The sequence below is a fragment of the Lathamus discolor genome, chromosome 8, assembly GCF_037157495.1.
Source record: "Lathamus discolor isolate bLatDis1 chromosome 8, bLatDis1.hap1, whole genome shotgun sequence".
Lineage (NCBI taxonomy): Eukaryota > Metazoa > Chordata > Aves > Psittaciformes > Psittacidae > Lathamus > Lathamus discolor.
Genome location: NC_088891.1, coordinates 7,307,887 through 7,327,749, shown reverse-complemented (window position 1 = coordinate 7,327,749; position 19,863 = coordinate 7,307,887). Strand labels below are relative to the sequence as shown.

General features: G+C 43.7%; 1 protein-coding gene across 11 annotated transcripts in view; it reads left to right on the top strand.

Annotated features, from left to right (window-relative positions):
* SV2B (synaptic vesicle glycoprotein 2B) overlaps positions 1–19,819 on the top strand; it is a 64,837-nt gene extending 45,018 nt beyond the window's left edge. For all 11 annotated transcript variants that reach the window (XM_065688300.1, XM_065688296.1, XM_065688303.1 and 8 more), the window contains 11 exons: positions 693–873; positions 1,504–1,655; positions 3,503–3,636; positions 4,378–4,467; positions 6,622–6,732; positions 7,843–7,931; positions 8,163–8,327; positions 10,942–11,075; positions 11,500–11,700; positions 13,867–14,026; positions 15,073–19,819. In XM_065688300.1, coding sequence (XP_065544372.1) covers positions 693–873; positions 1,504–1,655; positions 3,503–3,636; positions 4,378–4,467; positions 6,622–6,732; positions 7,843–7,931; positions 8,163–8,327; positions 10,942–11,075; positions 11,500–11,700; positions 13,867–14,026; positions 15,073–15,256 — 1,601 coding nt within the window. In that variant the 3' untranslated portion in view covers positions 15,257–19,819. The remainder of the gene's footprint in view (positions 1–692; positions 874–1,503; positions 1,656–3,502; positions 3,637–4,377; positions 4,468–6,621; positions 6,733–7,842; positions 7,932–8,162; positions 8,328–10,941; positions 11,076–11,499; positions 11,701–13,866; positions 14,027–15,072) is intronic.
* The last annotated feature ends 44 nt before the right edge of the window (positions 19,820–19,863 follow it).

Below are 19,863 nucleotides of genomic sequence, written 5' to 3'. Positions count from 1 at the left end.
TTGTCTTTTAGTTAGATGCCAGATCTTGGCTCAGTAACAAGGGAAGTAGTTGTACTACACAGGTGAGTCTCGGTAACAGACTGATCCTTTCAGATAAAACTAGGAAAAACAGAATGGAAGAGGTGATACACCGCAAAGGAATCATGTGTAGGATAGGTAATGTGCAAAGAGAATTAGCTATGCTTTAGCACTCTCTTTGCTCTCACAGCTTTCTGAGCATAAACATCAGCCAGAGAGAGCCCCACACATCCTCAGTCCCATTGTGCTCAGGGGGGTTAGTGCGGTTAAGACACCAGACTTCTCTTGTATTGCTGGTGGCACATAGCTGGGACACGTGCATCCTAAGCTGCTTATGTGTGGCCATTGCTTACGTGCAGGGGATATGTGAGCAGCAAGGTTGGGAAAGAAAGATTTGGGTCTAATCAAATGAGGGTATGTCTGTACTGCATGAAGCAGTGCAGTAGGAAGTGATGAAGGCTCTTGGACACAAGGTGGGAAAGCTAGGTTCCACCAATGGATAGAGTTTCTGGGACATGAAATAGCTAATGTGGGGGGATACGAGTATCTCCACGTTATTGCATAATATGGCAGCTAAACATCAGGTACTATACACACACTTTAAAATCTGCTTCTACATTGCATGCCATTTCCACCTGGTTACCAAACTCACTGTCTCTCTTTCTCACTTCTAGGTTTGATAGTCTACTTAGGAATGATGGTGGGGGCTGTCATGCTGGGCGGCCTTGCTGACAAACTGGGAAGAAAGCAATGCCTCATCATATCACTTGCAATCAACGCTGCCTTTGCGTTCCTCTCCTCCTTCGTCCAGGGATATGGATTCTTCCTTTTCTGCCGCCTTATCTCGGGCCTCGGGTGGGTAATTGGTGAATCCATCCCATGTCCTGGAGGAGTCTCATCATGGCTCAGCAGTTTGGATGTATGGGGTGGGAGAAGGAAGGCTGATCAGGAGATGCATCTCTGGTACCAAGCCGGGATGCACTGCTGTTTAACATGTGTGGTTGCATTACCTCACTCTTGACCCTTAAAGCATTAGTGGTAAGAAAGTTTGGTCATTGGCATTCTTCTGGTACTGTCTAAATTGTGCAGTTGGTGAAAGAGACTGATAAATGCCCACCTCAGTTTACAGTTCTCACTGACAGGGCCTCCAATGAGGCCCTCAGCAGTTCCCATTGCCTGCCTGTATTTTGCCTTCCTAAAACGAGTGATCACAAAATAACACCATAGAAGATGTCTAGGTGAAGAACAGGGCATTACACTGCCTTGATATAAACTGTACAGGAAATTCAGCTTTCATAAGAAGGACCTTGTTTATCTTTGATGTCTAAGACCAGCCCAGCCAAAGAGATAGAATAATTTTTCCTAAGTCCCACCTATGTGCAGCGTATCTGTGAGTGTGACCTTCCTTCTTTACATGTGCAATCCTACCTACAAAGACGTGGAAGATGTCTCTTATTCTTCCCATGTGCTGTTTTTTCTCCTCAGAATTGGGGGTACCCTCCCCATCGTGTTTGCCTATTTCTCTGAATTCCTATCTCGTGAGAAGAGGGGGGAACACCTGAGCTGGCTTTGCATGTTCTGGATGATTGGTGGCATTTTTGCCTCAGCAATGGCTTGGAGCATCATCCCACATTACGGTAATTGCTTTGTGCTTTTGATTTTTCACACCACCACATTCCTGCATCACTAAACTACCCCAAAACCCCGCACAGGTAGCATTATTCAGTCCTTACACATCCCAGCATAAACAACACTGAAAATAACAGATACTTGAAGTGCACACAAAATATCTGATAAATAGACAGCAGATTGATTGACTGATAGTAAGGCTGTAAATAGTACTGATGAGGGCTGCTTTGCATCAAAAGCTTCAAATATACCTCTGGAATTATACTGCCAGAGCCTGAGCTCTTAATCTAAATGTCAGTGTACCCAGGGAAAACCGGACTGAGATTTTGTTGCACAAAATCATCCAATTATCAAGAATAAGTAACTTTAACCAGGAAATTACTGGGTGCTATAAATGATTGCAGTGAGGACAGTACGTATTCTTTTCCTTAACCAAGTGTCAACACTCTCAGGGCTGTATATCTGGCAACACATCTTGCCAGCATGTGATGGGCTGGAGTCACATCTGACTTCCCCTAAATGGGTTTAGGAGCGGAATGGGTTCCCCGCCCAGAGCTGGAAGTAGATGGATGTACTCTGGAACACACTGGTGCTCTGAGGAGCAAAAATCTGCATGTTGTGGTTTTCCTTGTAACTCGCGTATACCCCAGGAAAACATCAGAAGCAAATATCTACTGGAAAAGATTAATTCCCTTGCTATTCAGTGACACCAGCTGTTGGCAAAATCCTGTTTGAGGAAAGGAGGACAGGCCACAAAGACCATAAAGAAAAACACTAGCATATACCTATCAAAACATTTTTACCATGTTTAAAGTGCACTCAGCATAAAGAAATGTTCACGCTTTTGATTGATTTGACAGAGACTGTTGGAACAGGCAAACTTACTGCAGAGTGGTGTCAGGTTGAAAGAGTTCTGTTATCTGCAACTACACTTGCTTTAAAAAGCCCTCACGTATTTCCATTACATTTCTTTTTCAGATGAGTTTTTGGGGCTGTATTTTTGTAGCTTCTCTTTCTGATTTCCCATGTTCCACCTACTATTTTGGAACCTGGTGAAATGAGTAGAACACCATGAGACTGATTCAGATGAGACCGCTGCAAAAAACATCACTCGATGGTTTCCTCAGTACGTGGATAAAAATGTTTATAGAAAAGAACAGAATTAAACATTCCTTCTAAGATTTGAGCCTAGAGAAGATAAAAGGAGCAATGTAAGAATGATGCTGTACTTTCTAGTCCTTAGAAGGGGAATAGCTGACCTGGTTAGGTATCAGGAAAAGAGCAGGAGAGGGGGAATCTCAAACACAGGATTAAGATCTTGAGTCTTCTAAGTTTGAATCCCAGCTCAGGTCTTGTAGGTCTGGAAAAAACCAAACTTGATTTCCTAGCTTGCTTCCATGAAATGTGAAAAGCATGTGTGATGTAGGAGACGGAAAGGAGCTGTCTCTAATGTGCCTCTCAGATCAGAGAAGCTTTAACCTTTATAAACTTTTTATAACATCACCAAGAAGCAGTGAATTATGGCCCTGATTCCTCTACCCTTTCCCAGCTTTACTTCCTTACATCTGCATGGAGCTATTCTTATCACTAGCTGATTTCTAAGCGCAAAGATAAAAGTTTGTTAAAAGGCAGAGCCTAAGCAAGTATGTCCCATTTTCTGTAATGAGCATGAACTCAGCGGCTGTTACCTACTGAGCATGCTATTGAACCTCTAAGAGTCATCATTACTAAGAATAGCAAACTTCCAGCCTGTCCCCATGTCATACAGTGCTGTAAAGTTCAGAGCTGCTTTCTGAGAGAAAGCCTCAGAATGCCTTTGTCAGTATCGTTACTTTTTGGCTTTTTCTATTTCCAGGCTGGGGGTTCAGTATGGGAACCAAGTACCACTTCCACAGCTGGAGAGTCTTTGTGCTTGTCTGCTCTCTGCCCTGTATCGCCTCCCTGGTGGCACTCAAATTCATGCCTGAAAGCCCACGGTTTTTGCTGGAGGTAAGATGATTCATCTGAACGTGGCAGTCTGCTATCAGCAGAGGATAGCTGGTCCCTAATGCGTCACCCTCTGTCTGTCTTTGTTCCATCAAACATGCATAGAACAAGCTCAGAGGTAGAAGGGTCTACATTAGCTCCGCAGATTGCTTAAACCCCAAAGATAACAGACTGCGGGGTCAGTCACGATGGTTAGTGGTTTACTGCCACGTGTGGTACAGAAAGAAGGTGGTGAGGGCTGGGAATTTTGTGAGTCAAAGGCATTTTGAGAACATCTCACAGAGTTTGGGCATGTAACTAATGAATCCTGAGGGAAAAGCAAAGGGCAGAATACATTTTACTGAGTAAAACATAAATCTCAGAAATCTTTCGCAACTATTATTTATTCCCGTTTCACAGATGTGAAATGTGGCAATACCTAGTGCAAGCTAACCCTGCAAGTCTTCAGCAGAGGTTCAATTAGAGCCCTAAATCTCCTCATCCATCCCCATTTCTTTTATCTGGTTTGAAAGCTCTGTTCCTGACTCCTTTCCTGCCTCAGACAGTTTTAGGGTAACTCATTTCTTCAGCACAGAGAGGCTGCACTCTGTGAATGCAAACTGCTGTCAGCTCTTTGCCTTAATGCAGCCAGTGCTCTATGTGTGCTTCTCCACTATACTGGACCTCTAGAACTGGTTTCTATGCTTTGATAAATTACTGAGCTGGAAACTCCAACATCTGTTTTCCTTTCTTTGGTGCTTTCAGATAGGTAAACATGATGAAGCCTGGATGATCCTCAAGCAAGTTCATGACACCAACATGCGGGCCAAGGGCGAGCCAGAGAGGGTGTTTACGGTGAGTTTAACAAAGCCATCAGTATGTAAAAAGTAGGTAAAAGCTGGACATATCTTCCTCAGTGCAACACAGTGCCAGTTTATTCCTCCTGAACATTCTTTTAATGTAACCTCCCCTAGTAATCAGAAAAAAGTCTTTGAGATACATTTTATGTATTTAAAGTTTGATGTCAATCTGGCTTCATTTCAAGAATTAGTCAATCCTGTGAATTGCAGTGAGTACTCTTCATTCCTGGTGTTACTCTATAGCACATAGACCAGTGAATTTCCAATTACATGCACAGGTAATTAGTCTGCTTTAAGAGACTAAAACCAAATAAAAGAGGTATTAATCATGTGAGAGACCTGAGTCACTCCTTTCTCCATCCTGGCTTCTAACCAAACTCTGATTAAACTTCACTTACCTTCTAATGAGCTTCCCAAACTCCACCTGCCTCATATCCAATCTTTAACCTCTCCAAGGGAAAGTGGGATGAGTGGCTATTACTCATTAGTCTGCAGCTTGTTGTGAAAAAGGTCACACCAGTGGCCTTCGTTAACAGTAAAATCAGGTAAAGGGTCTATGCTGGGGTTAGGTGCAAATTACTGTTATTCAGTTGTAAGCTCCCAGTGAGCCAGCCAGGGAATAGCTTTTGATTTATGCTTTTAGAGATGAGAGGATGTGTGCTCTTAAATGATGGAGAAAAGGGGATATAGTTATATGTAAAATGCCTTTTTTAAGCAAGGAGAGCAGAGCTCTGTGCTTAAAATGATTGTCTTGAAACAGAGCTCCTCAGGAGTGATCCTTCAAGAAAATTAAAGTTTAATATCTGTGCATGACAACTGTGTGCAGGTTCAGGTGGGTACTTAATGAGCACGGGTCGTTTTTAGGCTACTGGCCATTTGACTAATGTGAGCCTTGATAGCAAAGAGAAAACTTCTCTTTAAATCCCTACTTGGCTTTGTTGTAATACTGAGCTGGGCTGGCCAGTCCTTCTGCATGGCAGGAGGAAAAGAGGGCTGAAATTCAAATGTCTATGTATGTGTGTGCATGTATATATAGCTATATCTCAAAGTATGGCACTATGAGAGCCTGAGCTGAGTAGGAGAATGAAGGAGCAGCTGTACAACACCCATTAGTGCTCATTACTCCATCCAACAGTGTCATGACTGCTACAGCATGAGCTGATCTCTGTATCACACCTCGAGGTGTGGCGCACCGGCTGACTCAAGATGTGCTGACATCCTCTGGCATGGGCAGGCAATCCGTGCGGCTGGTGTAGCACAAACTGTCAGATTCCATGTTTTTCTGATAGGCCAGAAGTTGTCAGTTTGTGGTGAGTCAGCTGGTGCCAGGACAGTTCCCAGATCTGACATTTAAATGGTGCCAGCAACAGGAAGAGCTGAGCCAAGGCGCTCATTCATACGTGGAGATTTATTCAGCAACTTTTCACCTCCTTCTCGTATTTACTAACAGATCTGGTTTCCCTGAATACGTCCTTCATTTAAAGTTACTGAACAAATATTTTTGGGGTCCTATTTTTAAAGTTTCTTGATCAGTCCAGTTCAGGGGCTCAGCGTTGAGAGTTCAGGCTGGTTTAGTGAAGTGAATTGATTGCGTGGTGCGGGCTCACTTGATGACAGGATGCATTTTCAGATGCTGAGATTCCCATCTACACATTCATTTGTCATAGCAGTTCTGCCAGTGGTACTTAAAAGGTGCTGAATGAGAAACATTCCTGCCAGTTGTCTTTAAAAAGATCCTGAGAGTACAGTTAGATGCAAATACAAGTGGCTGATCTTGGAGATAACTTTTACTGTAATTGCCTGGTCCTAATTTCTAGTGAGAATCTAAGGCATAGAGAAATAGTAAGGCAGCACACAGACGCATTAGCCAATAAATTGAGGTGGATGCGATGCACTGAAAATATTTCATGGAAGGAGAGAAAGAAAGGATGGAGGAATCGACGGAAGAAAAGAAGGAGGACTGGCTTATTTCTGTACTAAAATCTCTTGCTGTAATCGAATCAGTTAGCTCATTTGTTAGTGATGACATTCAAGGAAAAGATAGTATGGGATATCAGGGGGAATCATTGTCCAAGGGACAGTGGAATTTAAATCCACTGAAGATCAGTTGTAGAAACTTTGGTCCAATTTTTGTTTTCCCCTTCCCCAGGTTTCCTACATCAAAACTCCAAAGCAAGTGGATGAATTTATTGAAATCCAGAGCTCAACAGGGACCTGGTACCAGCGGTGGATGGTCAGAATCTCAACTACTTTTAAACAGGTAAAGAGAAGAAAAAACATCCCACAAGGGCTTTTGAGCTTCTTGAGGCTCCAGTGCCTCATTGCTTCAGGTCATTGTGTCTTGAAACCCTGATTCTCACTCAAGAATATCTCCTGCTGTTTGCAAAGGGCTGTAATCTGATTGCACTTCTAATGCAGACTGGTGAGTCTGCAAACTGCCACACTGCCACCCAGGGCCCAAAATGCCCCTGTAAGCATCACAGTAGTCCTGCTGTGCAGAGCTTCCAGGACAAGTGCCAGGCATTGACTCTTGTGGGCAGATAAATATTGATTTCCTCTCCCCCAAGCCGAAATGAATTTACCACCCACAGTGGCTTCGGAAGAGTGTTTGCACCTTGTTCCTGCTGAGGCTGAGTTTCTAACAAGGTTATATTGTCTCTTCTGCTAATTTAACCTGTCACACGCTATGCTGCTTACCTACGCCCATGCAGAACTTGGTGGAAAATCTTGCTAGATATAGCATAGGAAGATGAGCTTAAAGTAAAGGAGAGTCGTTCTTATTCAATAGCAATAAAGGTGCTATACTATTACTATATTTATGTAGCAAGTTAAGAGCATAGTTGCATCCCCTCATATTCTTGGCAGTATTTTCTGCAACAGGTCAAGATGAGCAGGTTTTGGACTGCCTCCTGCTCTGCTTGGCTCCATCCTGGTCTAAGTTCATCTTATCCCTCCTAAACGGCCAGCTGCATTTGGGTTTTTGCTCTTCAGTGAGCTTTGGAGCTTGATTTGAAAGCTCCTCTGAGACCATGCATGTATTTGAAAAGAGAATGTCAGAGGGTTTGAGAAAAGGCTCATATCCACATTTACTGATGCAACCTGAGAGAGGCACTGCTTCACCCAGCTCAGCCCTAGTCATGCACTCCAGCTCATCAGGGAGGGTTCAGATCAAGCACCCTGGCACATAGCTGAATAAGTGATCTTTTTATAAGCCATTTATCTTGGTAAATGTAATTCTGAGCGAACACTGAACATGAGCCATACATCTGAGCCCTTTGTGAGCTCTTTTTACTGCCATTAGATTTATGGTGCGCTCAGAAAGAGCCTGTTAGGGTGTCCTTGTAGCTCATTCTTTCTTGTGGATTTGTAGGTCTGGGACAACGTGCTATATTGTTTAACAGCCCAGTACAGGATGAACACACTGATGCTGGCTGTGGTTTGGTTTACAATGGCCTTAAGGTAAGGTACTTATTTAACTCAATGTGCTTCTGACATAAGTTGAGTGTTTAGAGTAAGGAGATGCTTTGCTTGGTCCTGTGTCAGAGCTAAGCAAGAGTTTGCATCAGAAATGCATTTGCGTTAGGTATTTAAGAAGTTTACATGGTATGAAGTAGATCATTGGAAAAGCACTGCAATATTTGCAGTGCTGGTATCTTATATCCCTAATGTATGTCTACCATCCTACTACAGTTACTATGGCCTTATTGTCTGGTTCCCTGATATGATCCGGTATCTCCAAGAAGAGGCATATGAATCCAGAGTGAAGGTCTTTGATGAGGAAGAAGTGTCACACTTCACCTTCAATTTCACCCTGGAAAACCAGATCCATAGAAATGGGGAATACAGAAATGATAAGTAAGTGACGAGAACTTGGTTTGATGCATGTGAACTGAAATTCATTTCTAGAAAGCTTTTAGATGATAGATAGATAGATAGATAGATAGATAGATAGATAGACAGATAGATAGATAGACAGATAGATTTTTTCACCACCTTGTAAATCCGTTGTTCTTTTTGACACACAGTCTGTAACTCTCAAATCCCAAAGACAGTTTTCCACAGACCAAATATCCTTTTTATCCTGGTTTTCACACGCTCTGCCTCAGCCACTCCATCTCCAGATCCAAAGGGATGCCTGTGAGGAGTCCTGATCCCAGCAGCCCTGCCTTGGGAACAGGGCAGTGGGTGCCGCGGCTGTGCTGAGGATGCTGAGGTGACTTCTCTTTCCTTAGCGCGCACTGACATCTACTGGTTTTGAGCAGCAGAGCTCATCACTTGCAACGAAACTGCTCTCTGCTGCATTGCCAAAACAAAAAGCTATTTCTATTGAAGTCCTTGATATGACTTATCCTGCTCTGCATCCTACAGCCCATTAGTGTGTGCTATGCCATGGCCAATTGTACTACTGGTGTGCTTCTCCCACACTGGCCAGCATCTCCCCACAGAACGAGCGTGTCACCTTCTCTTTTAGTGCTCTGAAGTCACTGAAGTTACTCTGGCAGAACAACAGTGTTCTCCTCCCTTTCTTCTATTTGGTCTGGGCCTATTGGTGTTTGTTCTGCATCCAGCCTAGACCAAATCACTATAGTGATTCCACACTATCACTATAGTGGTTCCACACCACTACAAATCCTAGTGATTCATAGCAGGCTATTATTACTCGTCTAAATACCAATAAAATGGGTGAGAAAATACCCCTATGTAAATTCAGTGGAGATGCCATTGCCTCAGGCTACACTGGGTGTTGCTCCAGCTGCCTTGCTGGAGGTGGGGAGGTCCCACTGCATGGTCAGTGTTACACAAAACATGCATTGTTTTAGTCTTCACAGATGAAACCGTACCTCATCATTCAACCAGGTTGTTCGTCTTCTCTCAGAAAGTATTTGTCTCAATTTCCTTGGTATATATCTGATAGACATTGGTGGGGGACTCCAGCATGTGTCCCCATGTCCTTCCAGAGACCTTCTCTGCAGCAGGAGCTGTGTTTGATTGTGCAAACCTAGCCCTCTATGGGCATAATCCCCTGCCTATCAAGCAGCCAAACAAAGTCTAGTAAGAAGTAGGTGGTGGTGAAATTCAGAGATTGGGGATTGGGGACCCTTATGCCCAGAGGAGGTGCTTAGTTTAACTGCACTGAGAATTAAGGATGTTCAGTACCTTGCAGGATGAAGACAAAACTGTGTGCATCACTATTTTCCTGCCTTGGTCCCCTCCAATTCGAAAACTCAAAACCTGATGAAGCTACACTCCAGTAATACTCAGAGCACATCTCAGTATGATTCTAGCTGTGTTTTCCCTCCAGCCTTTGCCTGTGAGGTAAAACTCCATTGAACACTAGGCCATTGCTACATGACTCTTTTAAAGATGGGTATTAAGAAATCAAACTGCAGGAAAAGGGGCTTCTAACAGCCTTTGGGAGTAAATACATCACTGGCTATTACTGAGCAAATGCAGAACAGCTTAAGTTTTCCTGTAACCTCTAAGACCTTCTACATGGAGCAAAAGACTTGAACAGTCTTCTTGTGGTATTTTGTGCATTAGTAATATCTGTTAGTAGCTTCAGTTAAGAAACCCTGCAGTGCCCATTTACTGATGTAAACAGCCATCATGCTACACTGTGTTGTAAGTGCCCAATTCAATTAGGTTTCTGGGTATATGTTAGAAGGTGACAGGTATATGTTATTTGGTGATGGTTGTGGCCTCTTTAACTACAGCAATAACGGTTGTTCTTAATAGCTCTTTACGTCTTCCATACATGCCTGTGCGTTAAGTAATACATCTTCTCAGTGTCCCTGCAGAGTTTCACAGGTAAATCAATATTGTGTCATCCTTCAGGCAGGCAGGTCAGACGTGTCAAGCTTCCCATCAGAGGAGAAATCAATCACCTGACACAGTTGATTATTTTTACTGTAATCTGTTTTCATTACACGATAAGCAATAGCGCTCAGAGATGGTTACAAGCAGAACTCAGATAATCTTCCTCCTCTCTAGAAACATTTTTTGCTTAAAAATCACTTCAAGCTTAAACAACTGTCAGAAGCCTTTCACCAAAGGGCTTAATGGGCTCCTGACAATGCCTGGTTTTATTTATGCTGGAGGAAGGGGCAGAATAAAGAAAGCAGCAAGGTCAGCTCACAAAGAGAATGCCATGCACTGAGTGAAATATGTCTTCTTCAGATAGACTTGTACTGAATGTGAGAGCATTTCTGTCCACTCAGCCCTAGAAGCACATTAAAGGTCCATCTCTCTTTAAAAAAAAACCAAACCCTTTTCAAACCCTTTTCTCTTACTAAAATACAAAATATGTAGGTATGGAGCTGCAAGAACAGTTACACATTCAAGCAACACCTCTCCCGTAAATGACCCTAGAAATTGCCATTATGCTCTGTCTTTTTAAACAACCCTCACATGTTGTACAGTGTAGAAAATATCTTAAAGCACAGAGTGAAGTTCTGTTTCCTGCTCACAGATTTATTGGCATGAAGTTCAAGGAAGTGAGATTTGAACATTCATTGTTTGAGGACTGCTACTTTGAAGATGTGACATCCAGTGAGACCTTCTTTGAAAACTGCACCATCATCTCTACTGTCTTTTATAATACTGGTAATGGGACTCCTGCTATGGTCTCCTCTCCATTCCTAGTAATCAAGCACTGTTTTATCAGACTGTAGGAAAAAGGATGATAGGGATCTGTGTGTTTGTGTGTGTGCTGGGTAATGAGAGTGATGATGGAAAAAACAGGGTGATGCATTTGGAAGGAGTTTTCAGGTTGCTCCGTTGGTGTTTTTAACCACATGGCTTCTGGCATGATTGGCTGCCGCACTGGAAATGCGAAAGACTGGGCTCAGACTTTGGTAGGTTAAAGTAATGGCAAAATGCTTAGCCCTTTATCAGCTCAATTCAACAAATACAGCTTAAAATACAACTTTATCCAACCTGTGTTTGATGACCATAAGCAGTATAATATTTATTGATCTATCCTGAGATCAATCAAGCAGGATTCAGACTTTGCCTCTTTCCCTCACAGATCTCTATGAACACAAATTCATCAACTGCAGGTTCATAAACAGCACGTTTATGAAGGAGAAGGAAGGCTGCCATCTGGACTTCGAGGAGGACAATGATTTCCTGATCTACCTGGTCAGCTTCCTGGGCAGCCTGTCTGTGCTGCCAGGCAACATCATCTCTGCGTTACTCATGGACAAAATAGGGAGGATAAAGATGATTGGTGAGTGGGCATGGTGGGTGCATGGAGCAGGTCATGACTCTGCTAATAGCCAAGGTTATTGTGAAGGTCTCACTACTGATGCAAGCAGAGATGGCTCAGGTGAGGATGACTTGTTCCCATATCAAATACAGCAGAATGGTCAAAAGGTCTTGAGGGTGAGGCAAAGGATATACTCTGGCAGTGAGCAAGTTACCTGCTCCCCATCTCCTCACCCTGCTTTTTTGTGTATCATCTGTGACATCCTCCTTTTTTATGTTAGCTTTTATGTCAAAGCCTGTATGTTCATCCAGTGCACAGTGCAACAGGGTCAGAATTGAAGCAGGACCCCTTGGTGTTGTTGAGTTGATGCTGACATCCATAACACTCTGTATAAATAAGCCCTTTGCTTGTAGCAATGAATATTCACAAAGATTATTTGATGTGGCTGCTGGACAGCCCAGCAGTTCCCTCTTTCGGTTTTCTGATTTCCAAATGATTTTACAAACAGCTTCAAGGAGCATATGTTAGATTAAGTGACCGTGCCACAGTCAATCCCTTTAGCATTATGGGAATAAATTATCACCTTACCAGCTTTATGGTTACTTCGGGAATGTCTGGTGTTGCTTGCCCCAGGGTTCAGACCTTGCTCTCCAGGTACTATGGAAATCATGCCTCGAGGGACAGCCAAGTGAGTTTAATAAAATCAGCGATGTAGCTCAGGGGTAAGGGATGAATCGCTTTCTCGAGCTCACCTCTCTTCTGAGAACAGGGGGATGTTTCGTTAGCTTAGCCTCACCATCAGACAGGCTAAGGTAAGCAGGGTGACCCCACCAATGTGTCAGGAAGGCACCCTGAGCGTTCATGTAGTGAATTTGGAAAAGACCCTAACAAACCAGAGGGTCTATGGGAAATAAAGCAAGCTGCATGAGAATCAGATTGCTCACCCAGCAAACATGTCAGCATTTCAGCACTTTGATCGGGAACTGAGCTGACAGCTGGAATCCTAAATGCTTATTTCTCCTGCAGAATGAAATGTACAGGGCAAAAATTAGTAAGGACACACTGAAACGTTTCACTGTGGAATTTTCAATTGAAACAACCTTTTGGCATCCCACCCGCATCACTCTGTTGAATGTATTATTTCTGGTCAGCTTAACATGAAAACTGAGTTTTCTTTTGCATTATGTGCCTTGCTGGCACTTCGGTTTTAACATGTTGCACTAAATCCTCCCCTGTGCCAAACAGCAGATCTCCTGGTGCCCACATGGTGGCCCTCATGCAGACCTGCGCAGTGGGGGATGTAGTTGTGTGTGTGGAGTCCTTCACTGCAGCTTTTCATAGGCACAGCCCCACAGCAGGCAAGATGCAACGTCATGTCCAAAATGAAGCATTTCAGTTCCAGTTCAGCATCCATATAATTCTGGATGGTGCCAAATGGATTCCAAAAAACCCAAACAAGCAAATTGTTTGGTTTCCTGACAGTAAATAGAGACATTTCAGCAACAACAGAAATTTCCAGTAAAAGGTACTCCAACTCAGCAAGAATTGCATCTTTCAGGTGGAAATTCCCAACAGGGTAGAAGGCAGCTATCCATCTTTCTGAATCTCAACTGTGCCTAACTGAGCATGAACGCTCTCACTTTCTCCCTCAGTGGTATTCATAAAATTATGGCTCCTGCGCAAATGTGCCATGAAATCTAATGATGTTCTGATAATTAAAAGAGACCTCAAGTATTTAATACAATTGACTGTAAATTATCCTAACTGGGACTAGAAATGTAACAAGTGATTTCAGTAAGATATGAAATGCACAAGCTCTTCACACAAAACTCATCCTGAAAAACCTTCACAGTGATTCTTCCTCCCCATTGACTTGCCTGTGCTCTTCTTGGGTCCATCTGGAAGCTTGAGATGCTGGAAACCTGCCTGGAAAAAGCCTGTCTTCAGAGTCTCCATAGAGAAGACTATCATCAAAATCAGATGGTCATTGAGAACATTTTCAGTCTGGTTTCCAGCATCAGAGAATGATAGATAGGCAGTATCACGGTACTTTTAGATTCTTGAAGTTTCAATTCATTCCGGGATGAAACACCATCACTTGAAAGCCATCTTTATCAACAAATACGTTTGCTCAGCTGTGGACAGGGGAAACCAATGCCAACATTCTTCTCTTGGTTGCCCCCATAGGTGGCTCGATGTTGATCTCGGCAGTGTGCTGCTTTTTCCTCTTCTTCGGCAACAGCGAGTCGGCAATGATCGGCTGGCAGTGCCTCTTCTGCGGGGCCAGCATTGCTGCCTGGAATGCCCTGGATGTGATCACTGTGGAGCTCTACCCCACTGACAAAAGGTGCTCAGAATATTGCTCCTTTTAGTCTCCATCCTCTGACACACAGAATCATTAGGGTTAGAAGGGACTTCCAGAGATCATCTAGTCCAACACCCCTACCAAGTCAAGTCACCTAGAGCAGGTTACACAGGAACACATCCAGGAGGGTTTTGAGTGTCTCCAGAGAAGGGCACTCCATGAAAAAGCCACTCTAGACACATGTAGATGGGGAAGGTGTAATTTTTTATTCATCTTCACCAGTCCTTAAGGGCTGGGTAGTTCTGCAGCTCTGTTGGATGTGCACAGACATTCATGAGCATAATTCTGTATGCTTGGTGGCTTGCACACAGGGAGTCCTGTGGGTGTATGGAAATTATAGGCAGACAAAATACAGAGTCTGTCATTTCCATGGATGTTCGTGGAGGTTTGGCCTTTCAAGTGTATCCTCCAGCCTCTCGCCATAGCGCATCACTGTGACAGCCTTCCCCTCCTCAACCTGGAGACAGCCATGTGCAAAGATTGGCTTGAGAGGTGGGGCAGCACAGGAAACTTTGGGAGATTGTGCTGCAGATTATCTTTCCTCACAACATCATTATAAGCCTTTTTTGCCTTTTCCAGGCTGCTGGGGGAAGCCTGAAGGGAAGGAGAAAGACTGTGCTTTGAAGGCACAAGCTTTTGGGTGAAGCAGGATTTGGAGGAGAGCTGTGTTTGGCTCCCTGGTGACAACCCACTCCTGGCAACACTTGGAAGGGTTTTGACAAATTCTAGAGTAGGTTGTGTCCTGCTGTATTTGAGGAGGCCAAAGGCTGACATAATGGGGCACTGCAGGACTGGGGAGAAGCTAAGATGGAAAAGAGAAACAAATACACACAGACATTCCACTTAATCACACGGACATGCAAAACAGTGATATCTATTTATCCCTTTATTTATTCTGCCTGGCTTTACTTGCTAGAAGTGCGGCCTGAGGAACACAAGAGCATTCACAAAATCAGCCATCCAGATCTTCTGCGGTTACACCAAGAACCTTCCTCCTAACCACTGCTCTCTGCTTTTCTTTTCCACAGGGCAACAGCCTTTGGCATCCTCAATGGGCTTTGCAAGTTTGGTGCCATCCTGGGGAACTCAATCTTTGCCTCCTTTGTAGGGATAACTAAGGTGGTTCCCATCCTTCTGGCTTCCTCTGCTCTGGTTGGAGGTGGTCTGCTTGCTTTGCGCCTGCCAGAGACTCGAGAACAGGTCCTGATGTGATCAAGTGAGGCCAAAGAGGTTGGGGGGGGGGAGCAGATGCAGAAGAACTAAAAAGAGCCGTGTCTGGGAAAATCAAAATGTCCATTTCTACACTGCTCTGTCGATACCTCAAAGAAGACAATGGAAGCAAAGAAGAGCCCCAAGGGATAAAAACACCCCCCCTAAAACACCATTTAACAGTCACAACTGGTGCATGCAGCTACCACACACCCCTTGCAGAGCTTGGGTTTAACCTTGCCTACGCTGGGAGCCTGCCCTTTCCTCTCCACCCCAGTGTAACAACACAGAAGAGAACATCAGTTTCATGCATGTGCGAGCGTGTCTGATAGGAGAACAGATCCTGACCCCCCCATGCCTTTGCTGAGCTGTGAGATGCTGCCTTGCCCGGTGCTCCTTGGCAACTCATGTCAGCTATGCTCAGACACGAAGGGCATTCGGAGTGGAGGCAAGTGGCAGATCTACTGTAGGTGAACTCCAGCAATAGGGATGGGAGCAACAAATGTGGCTGGTGACCCTAACTGTCTTGGTTTGGGGTTACCAACTAAACCACCTGCAAGAGTGAGAGAAGCCTGCTTCCTGGAGGATGTGATGGTGGATGCTCTGCTCTCTCAGAAGACTCAGGGTTTCAAAGCCCTTTATTGTCTTTACTTGGGCATAGAGAATCACTATGGTCTGGGAGCGGAATATATACATAATTTTATATATATATGTGTTTACACATACTTGCAAACGTACACACATATTGACGTTATCAGCTATTGAAATTTGCAATTTTTAATCTCAGCACCCTTAAGAAGATCTTAAAAGAGACACTAAAAAGGAATCCCAATAATTCAAGATTATCTGCAGTCATAACCAACTTAGTGACACTTCATTCTTTATAACCAGACACCAAATATTTAAATGTATTGATGGCTGGGAATTCATATTTCTATGATGATTCAGAGGGTTTTTTTCCTACTGTTTTCACAGAGGATGAATTGATAAGATGTTGGAGCATTCCACAAACCAAATGTGTACATATTATCCAGTGTAAATAGGGGACTTTTTTGTCAACTACCTTAAGTATGGTAACTGTGAATTTACCAGCATTTTAGCCATATTATTTAAAGAATATGATGCTTGATTTTCTTATATACTTGGGTCTCATTGAAGCACTATAAGCACAGTTACTTAAAGCCATTTAACTTGTTACACAGGGAGTGCACGCAGCAAGCTTTCACTGTACAGAACATTAAATTCTCCATTAAGGGGCCCATTTAAATTTGATATCGTGTAAAGACCATTTCTGGAATTCATATGCCCTTTTTATCATACAACTTAAGTCCTGTTGCATCTCAAAGCAACGTGAGTTGTGTAATTTGGGCTGTATTTTCTTAGGAGGCAAGAATGAAATGCATACCATTAAATAACACACCAGTGCTCACAACTGATGAGATAATGCTAATTAAACCCTTTTAACAATCCAAACAATAGACCACAATTGATCAGAAACTGTCATATAATGCAGGAAATTTGTCTCACCAGGATACTTAGTGACATAAAAAGTTCTTTGTACTTTTGTAATTGATCTCCCCATTTACCTTTCTTTGGATCCATTTTTTTCCTCCTTTTTTCCACTTTTCTGTTAGAAAAACAGGCAAGGCTAGGCTGAAATCCAGCAGGTCTAAAGTCTAACACCTCTGCCTTCAGCTGCACAGCCAAATACTTTAGCAGCACAGGACCAGTCCCATGCAACAGTGGGAGTCAGCGTTGGTGCTGCTGCAGGGGACAGCTGAAGGACACAGAGTGTGGTTAGATCACAAGAAGGAAATCCTTTGCCGATGAGGCAAAGCCCTCTAATGAGCATCACTTTTATCATTGTGTCAGTCAGGGATAAACACTTACAGAGCAGCTAGGCTACAATGGGCTACTCGGGATTTTTGAGATTTATTCTGAGGCTTATGAAATTGATAGAATCACAAGCTGGCATAATAACTATGCTTATTATGTCTCATTTCTTCATTTTATGGGTAGCTTAGGGCCTCTTTTGATTTGTCTTCAAAACAGCAAGGTTCCTTCTCTAAGGTAGGAGTGAATGTAATTATGTCCTTTGGCAGCAGTTCACAGCTTCTGCTGAGAATCATAGCCCAGAACATGGTTTTGGTTTTTTCTCTTTAAGAATATCTGGTCCCTTCGCACGGTGAGAAGCAGCTAGATACATATTTCAACACAAATGATTGCCATGGTCTTTAAGTTTCATCCATTTTGTTGGGCTGTGCATACCAATTACCACATTCCAATGTTTCATTTTCTGGACTGTTCTGTTGTGCCGCTCTGTGGAGCCAAAGCCCCTCTCTCTCTCAGCTACCCATGTGGCTGCAGAAACCCTTTGCACCCCTAAAATCCATGGGTCAGTCACTTGAGGGCTAGAGGACAATGCAGGTGTGTTGTGACAAGGTGCCTGTCGAGAGTTTGCGACCTAATAGGAAAGGGCAGACATACACAATGGCCTGGGAAAAGACAACACTGAACAGAGAAGGAAGAAAGGAAAAGCTAATGGGAAACAATATCGCCTAGCCTTAGACACCTATGAGTTAGATGTCTGGATCTGAACTCATTGCTCTGTGTTCCCATTATTCTCAGCTGAAACACATAGGCAATATATGTGACCATGCTCAGGCACCTTGCTGAGAAGATGGCTTGCCCTGGATAACTCTGCTCTTCTTCTGTAACAGAGAAATACAGGGCAACAGCTCCAGCTCAGGCATCAACCTTTTTGATAGCTGGACTAACATCTCCCATTCAACTTCAGCGTGAACAAGGCTTAGTCAATACTCCTCATGTGTTTGTTTATTGTCCTTGTCAAGGTGTAAATCACTGTAGGCTTCACACTACTGCTCTCCAGAGCAAAACGATTGATGGGTGACGTCCCCTCAGACTGTGCTCTGGTTTGCATCTCAATTTCAAGCCATGAGATACCTGCCAGGCTAAGCCTGAGCCATTGAGTCCTGGAGCATCATGCAGGGGGAGATATCTCTCAGGCTCCTCCTCTGATGGCTCAGCTTTATTTCTACTGCAAAATCAGCATTATACCTTCAGTGCAAGGGACCAGCATGCCTCCTCCATTGGTTCCTCCTGCCTCTCTTTGCCACAGTGAACAGTCTCCTTGTCTTGGATCATCCGCAGAGAAAACTGCTGACCACAGGTCCACTGATGATCTCTGCAGAGCACTGCTTCCTTGGATTCATGAACTTTACTGCGACAGGGACACAGAGAACCAAGATAAGGGACTTGCCTTAAATCCCAAAGACCTCTTCCAGAGGACACCAGGACCTCTTCATGTGTGCATGGCACACCAGTACAGCCATGCAGCCAGGGACTTTGTGGCGTGGGAAAGGTGGGTCTAGGGAACCCAAACTGGCCTGCTGTGATTTAATGTCTTTAGGGGTACAGCAGTGTAACAGGGCCACAGGGGGAGTTCAGTACTGAGTTTCTAAGCATGCAGAAACAGGCATTTAGAGGAACACAAAGCACTGTTGATACTACTGTAAGACACCAGTGGTATTACAATAAGAGTTCTGCCTCCTTATCTTTCCTGTTGATTTAACTGGCTGTTGTATACCTATTCCTTTAATTTGGTTGTGCAGGACAACTCCTGTCCCCTGCCTTTGGCTCTTCTATGTCCTACTGGTGGTGGCTGCAGCTTGTGCTGGGTGGGGTGATCCCCTCCTTGCCCATATGATCCTTATCCCCTTGGAATGTTCTGTGACTTATACCCAGTGCTATATGGATCTTTTGGACTAAGAAAAGGGTCACTGATGGAAAACCTGTATCCAGATCCGGACGTTCAGCATACTGGGGAGCAGTCAGGCAGCCTGATCTCCTTCGGTGATACCGGAGAGGTGCACTAAGGGATATTCCCTGAGCCTGGAAGTGGTCCAGCCCCAAGGCTGGGTTCACGCAGGGGCACAGAGTGAGGCTGCATGGAGCTGAGCTTTCTGCAGATGTGCAGGTCTCCTCCACATCCTGCTTTGAGACCTCCAACAACAGAGTATACTCTGATACTGTTAAGGAGGCCCTAGGTCCATTTATGTTCCCTGATAATGTCCTTTGACTTTCCAAAGGACATACAAAACCTGAGAGTATATTTTTAGGTTTATGTAGATTTGAGCCCCATCTGTTGTATTTCCATCAAGTTTCTCCCTCGGTTTCTTACCCTTGTGTTAGCAAACGCCGCTTTTAAGAAGAATCAAACCTGGGAACTGTGAAGGAAACAAATTGAAAGAAATTTCTTTGCTCTGTGTGGTGCTAGTGCTCTGTGAACGTCCACACACTGCGAGTTCCACTGTAAATAACACCCAGTGTTGTGCATTTAATGAAATGTTTCGTTTAGATGTTCTGTCGACTGTGTGTGAAATAGACAATTCCGGTCCCTTGGTTCCTTTTCATCAATTGAAACCTTTCTTCTTCTATGAGTTTTTTTATTTGATCTGTGTCTGGTTGTCACTGGAAATTGCAGCTGTTCCAATGGACTTCGGTTTTGTTCTCTCTGTCACATTAAAAAGCTGGAAATAAACGAAAGACTCTTGTAGTGTTTGTGTTTCATGCGCATTTCGGTTCCTTTT